At 52.9% G+C, this 5,519-nt stretch overlaps 1 protein-coding gene across 1 annotated transcript in view; it reads left to right on the top strand.

Annotated features, from left to right (window-relative positions):
- The window catches only part of FGD5 (FYVE, RhoGEF and PH domain containing 5), a 119,739-nt gene that overhangs the window by 92,944 nt on the left and 21,276 nt on the right, over positions 1–5,519 (top strand). The window contains exon 14 of the mRNA XM_010862520.1: positions 4,777–4,848. Coding sequence (XP_010860822.1) covers positions 4,777–4,848 — 72 coding nt within the window. The remainder of the gene's footprint in view (positions 1–4,776; positions 4,849–5,519) is intronic.

Genomic DNA, 5,519 nt, shown 5'->3' with positions numbered 1-5,519 from the left:
AGACATGGACATGAAGAATCATGATGAACATCGTGAGAGAGAGAGAAAGTGCTATAAGTTTCAGAAAAGGGTTTCATCTGTCCCCTGGGGATGCTGAGATGCGATGATACGGAAGGTGCCCTTACAGGGAGGACTGTACGCATGCCATGAAGGCACAGGGGGCCGAGGTGGTCCAGGCAGAGTGCCTGGATACAGGCGTGAAGACGGGAAAGCGCCAGTGTGTCAGAGCTCAGAGGGTCACCCAGTGAGGCTTTAAGATGGGGCCAGTGTAGGCGCAGTTGGAAAAGAGTTTGCGGGGAGACATCAGGGTAGCTGATGGAGGAGTCTGCAAGCCTGGAGTCTGAAGCCAGTGGGGTGGGAAATCCGGTGGGTCATCGGGCCCTCTCTGCTCCCCCGATGTCCGGGAGCTCCCTGCTCTTTGGCATTTTGTATAGACAGTGAGATTTCCCTCAATGTAGCCAAAATACAGAGGCGCTTGGGAGTCTGTGCAGCAGATGTAGCAGCAGATGGACCGGGGGGTTCCCACTTGCTGTTAGGGGGGATGTCTCTGCTTCCAAAGAGAAAAACCCGGTCAGGAAGGGCCGCGTCTTCCCTCCCACGCTGAGCTGTCATGAGTAGACTAGGTTTACAGTTTGGGCTTCCCAGGCGGCACTAGTGGTAAAGAACCCGCCTGCCAGTGCAGGAGACATAAGAGACGCAGGCTCGATCCCTGGGTCGGGAAGGTCCCCTGGAGAAGGACATGGCAGCTCCCTCCAGTATTCTTGCCTGGAGAGTCCCATGGACGGGAACCTAGCAGGCCACAGTCCATAGGGTCGCAAAGAGTCAGACACAGCTGAAGCAACTACACACACACGCATGAGTAGTTTATAGTTTAGGGGGAGAAAGATCACAGAAAATACTACTCTTAATTTCAGATGAAGGGCACATCCTGGCAGCGTGACGTAGGACTGTCGATGTGAACCGTGATTGCCTGGTCAAGGCTGTGCTGGTGGGATTTCTGCATGTAAAGCTCCACCCCCAGCTGCCGGTCCATACTGGTTGGAGGAAAGTGTCTGTGTGCAGCCTGCATGTAAGGAGTAGGGAATTATGCTCCCTCCTCTTGAGGAAAGAGTGTCTACCTAAATTATTTGGACATCTTCTGCAAGGGAGATTGGTCTCTTCTCCCTTGTTTATTAATGTGTTCACCAGTTCTAAATTAATTTATACCTAAATTATTTATATCAGTAAGAACTCACAAACATGTTATGTTTGACTTCTGATCCCATGCACTTGATTTTATTTCTCAAATTGTCCCAGCTTTGGCCATTAGGAGTTGGCCAGTTGGTTCCTGTGCTCCTTTCACATGCCCCCATCAATGTGGCTTTGGGTGGGGATTTTTATTTTGCTTAGTTTTTGAGCACTTCCTTGCTTCCTGGCACTATGAGATGCTCCATGTTCACGTTGCATGTGTCCTGCCCCAGTCCTAGAATCAGCTGTTTCTCCAGAGAGCCTTGGTTTGTTTAATTGGATAATGGTTTTAGAAACCAGGATGTGGGCATGGTATGTTCACTGCTACTGGAGTATCATTTCTTCTGATTCTGTCAGCTACAGAGCAAAGACTTACTGTGTATTTACTGTGTATATACTCATAGGAATAGCCGTTTCTGTACATAGCCATCTGTGTTAAGCTAAATATGAGTGTCTTACTGAGTCTTCAACTTTACTTGTTACTCCTCCCCTGGCTTCTCTGTAAATTTCCCCTCCCAAGAGGAGTGTTGGAATGGAAACCTGGCTCCTAGCATCCAACATCCATTCATTTAATTGATCGATTTACCTTCCTTTTTAAAAAATGTTTTTCCTGGGTATAGAAATCTGGGTTGACCAGAACTTTCATTCAGTGCTTTACAGATGCCACTCCACTGTCTTATATCCTGCCTAGTTTTGGAGAAGAAATCTGCTGCAGTGGTTATATTTACCCTCTTTATGTAATGGGTCCCGTTTTTACTGGCTGCCTTCGAGATCGTCTCTTTACACTTGACTTCTAGAAGTTTGACCATGATGTCTAAATATGTGTGTTTTGGAGAAGTAGTGGCATGTATCCTGTTGTGATTATCAAGCTTCCTGGGCTTGTGCTTTTTGTCCATTAATTTTGGAAGTTTTTCTCGGGTGCTCGGTCCTTCCCTTGCCCCTCAGCCTGCACTCTTACTTTCTCTTTTTGTTTCAAGGTGGTGAATCTCAGCTTGAAAAGAAAGTGACAGTGAAAGTTGCTCGCTCAGTCGTGTCCAAGTCTCTGCGACCCCATGGACCGACAGTCCATGGAATTCTCCAGGCCAGAATACTAGAGTGGGTAGCCTTTCCCTTCTCCAGGGGATCTTCCCAACCCAGGGATCGAACCCAGGTCTCCCAGATTGCAGGTGGATTCTCTATCAGCTGAGCCACAAGGGAAGCCCTCCCCAGGTTCATTCATTCGTTCCTGAGCTGTGTTCGATTTGCTGCTAAGCTTGTTCTAGGAATTCTTCGTTTCTGATAGCACATTTCTTACTGTTCACATTTCCATCTCTCGTGTGTCTCCGTCTCTACTGAAACCCCTTCTGCTTGTGCGTGCTGTCTTTTCCGGCGGCTCCTCTGACATGATTAGTCATAGTCACTGTGATGTCCCTGTCTGATGGCTCCGGTATCTGTGTCACCTCACGTTCTGGTTTTCTGGAACACTTTATGTCTTGAAAATGGGTTAGGGTTCTCCCTTGCTTCGTGTGTCTCCTGTGCCTGATCGAACACCGTTATGTGCAGAGGGACTGTAGACCCTGTGGGAAATAGCATCTACCTTTAACAGTGGATGTGTCTCTTTTTCTGCTCAGGCCGTTCACGTCAAGGGTGGGAACTGAATCCGTGCGGTCAGTAGTTGAGCTGAGTTTAGGTTTTGTCATCAGACGTCCCCTTCAGACCCCCACAGTCATGCTCCTCCGGAAGGTGGCTGCTGTTGCCTGCTGTGTGTGGGACCCGAGGGCCCGGGGGCTTTCCCTGCTGCGTCTTCTGCTTTTTGCAATCTCTGCACCACGGAAGGGACCTCTGCGTCCTTCCCCTCCTCGGGGCTAGACCACTGCGTCCTGTCACGCAGGGCTCGTGGGTCACGGCTCCCGCGGACAAGCCTCAGTCTTAAGGGGGGCCTGTGAGCCTGGCGCGCTCTCGGCGTTCCTGCCCCTCCTTCACGGGCAGCCAGCCTCTGCCGTGTACCAGTGGCGGGTCTTGGGCAGGTTTCTGCTTTGTCTTGGTGTGTGATCCTGCACCTCAGAGGTCACCCACCTCTTCCTGGAACAGGCACCTCGAGCTGCTTCTGCCCTTGCCTCGGAAGCCATGGGCTCCTTGCCTCAGGGTCTGGGAGTGAGAGAGTAGCCTCACCTCCCACGGTGGTGGAGGGTCTTATAGGAGAAAGGGCCCTGGGGAAATGGGCTGGGTTTCGTGCCAGCCCCACAGTTGGCAGCCTGCACCCCTTCAGCACCAAGAGGGGATTCTCTCTGCCCCCACTCTTCCTTGTAAGCACCTGGCAGAAACTCCTGGAAAGAGCTTGCGAGGGCCTCCACATGCCCCTTGGGTCTGGGGCTCCCTCTATTCTAATACTGTCCCACCAGCCCACACCTGACCTTTAAGAAGCCATTAACATTTTAGCTGCTTTCTTCTCAAGCTTCTTTATGCTGACCACCTCCTCCCTGTGTGTTGCCAGAGGCGATAACTCATTCATCTCCTGTGTCCACGGTGGGGTCCTGGGGACCCCGCGCTCCAATAACTATAAGCAGAGTTCTGCTTTTCTAGATGATGTGATTCTTTTTTCTCCCTGTTAGGGTGGGGGCATTGTTTTCTTGCAGCTCCTGTGTCGTAACCAGAGGTAGAATAACTTTTACACGTTTTCTGACGGGTAGGATTTTATGCCCTAAACTGACCCTGATGCTGGGTAAGATTGAAGGCAGGAGGAGAAGGGGGCGACAGAGGATGAGATGGTTGGGTGGCATCATGATTTTGTGCAAACTCTGGGAGATGGTGAAGGACAGGGAAGCCTGGTGTGCTGCAGTCCATGGGGTCGCAAAGAGTCGGACATGGTTTAATGACTGAACTGAACTGGGGACGGTGTCGAGGCCTTTTCAGGGCATTTTCTCTGCAGTTTTCACCATGTTCGTTGACTTTAGACCCAACCCTGCGTGAGGTTCAGGGTCATCGCCCTTCCAGCACTCCGGGCCGCTGTGACAGGGGAAGGGCCCGGGACCGTACGTGTTGTGAATTCTCAGTGAGCTCCTGGGTGCACTTGTTTCTTCAGGGAGCCCAGAGCGTTTCTTCGGCAGGCACTGCATTTTCTTGGTCACTCTGTCTCAGTAACCGAGCTCTCAGCAAAGGGTTTAAGCCCCCAGAGCCAGTCTGGCCTGAGGCTTCTGCCACGTGGGTTATTGCAATCTGGATGCTCCGGGCGTTACGGGGGACACAGGCTAGAGCGGGAGCAGTGGCCCCCAGATAAACGGGTATCGGACGGCATAGCGAGGCCAAGGGACCATCTCCACGGCGTGCAGACAGAGGGCACTGTCACAGCCCAGGCCCGCAGGGACTAGTTGGAGTGCCGGGAGCCCACACGGGTGGCATCTCGTGGACCCAGGCTCGGTTCCCGGTCCCACCAGCGACAGGAAGTCAGACTGGGAGCAGGTCCCTCCTGGGCTGCGTTTCCTCCTCCGAAGTGGAAGCAGGGCCGCCCACTCCTTACAGAGGAGATGAGGGGCCCTGACCATCTTGCCCTTGCCCTGCTCCCGCCCGCAGGAAAACCTTCAGAAGCTGGTCCACATCGAGCACAGCGTTCGGGGCCAAGGGGATCTCCTCCAGCCAGGAAGGGTGAGTGCCTCCACCACGGAGGGCACGGGCAGGCAGGTGGGTGAGGCCCTGATAAGCCCCATTGTTCAGCTGGGCTGGCCCAGACGGGCCTGGCCGCAGGTGCCCACAGGCAGGGGATGGAGGGGGGCAGGGGGAGGGAGGGCGGGAGGGCAAGGGCTGTACTGGGCTCCGCAGGCCCCTGGCCGTCTCCCCTCGGGCTTCCTGCTCTCAGGGCCTTTAGAAAGCAGTGCCATTGGGGTTCCATGTTCCTCTCAGAAGAGACACCAGTATCCTCAGTTTAGTCCAGTGGCTGGGAAACCATCTCTCAGGAACCCCAACGTTTTTTAAAGACAGATTTACCCACTTTAAAGCTTCCAAATGGAAAACACAAAACTCAGCTCAAGAGTAGAAAAAAAAAAAATGTATTCCTGACCTGTTCCGGTCCTCAAAGGACAAGCAGCAGGAGTGAGAGATGGTACTTCGGTGTAAAACCCCACCCAGCGTTTTGGCCAGAGGCCTCAGCTTAGTGAAGACGATCAGACATCTGTTTGTATCCTCCAGAATTGAGGGGGCTGTAGCAACTGTTTGCAGGTCTTCAGCCACTGTAGCAAACTGGCATCTCAGAGGCTCTGTTCTCATCGGATGCCCGTGGCAGGAAACCAGGGGGCCAGGCATTGGTGGGGCCACTCTGT

This window comes from Bison bison, unplaced genomic scaffold, assembly GCF_000754665.1.
Source record: "Bison bison bison isolate TAMUID 2011002044 unplaced genomic scaffold, Bison_UMD1.0 scf7180017864482, whole genome shotgun sequence".
NCBI lineage: Eukaryota > Metazoa > Chordata > Mammalia > Artiodactyla > Bovidae > Bison > Bison bison.
This window is presented reverse-complemented; position numbering and strand designations above follow the sequence as displayed.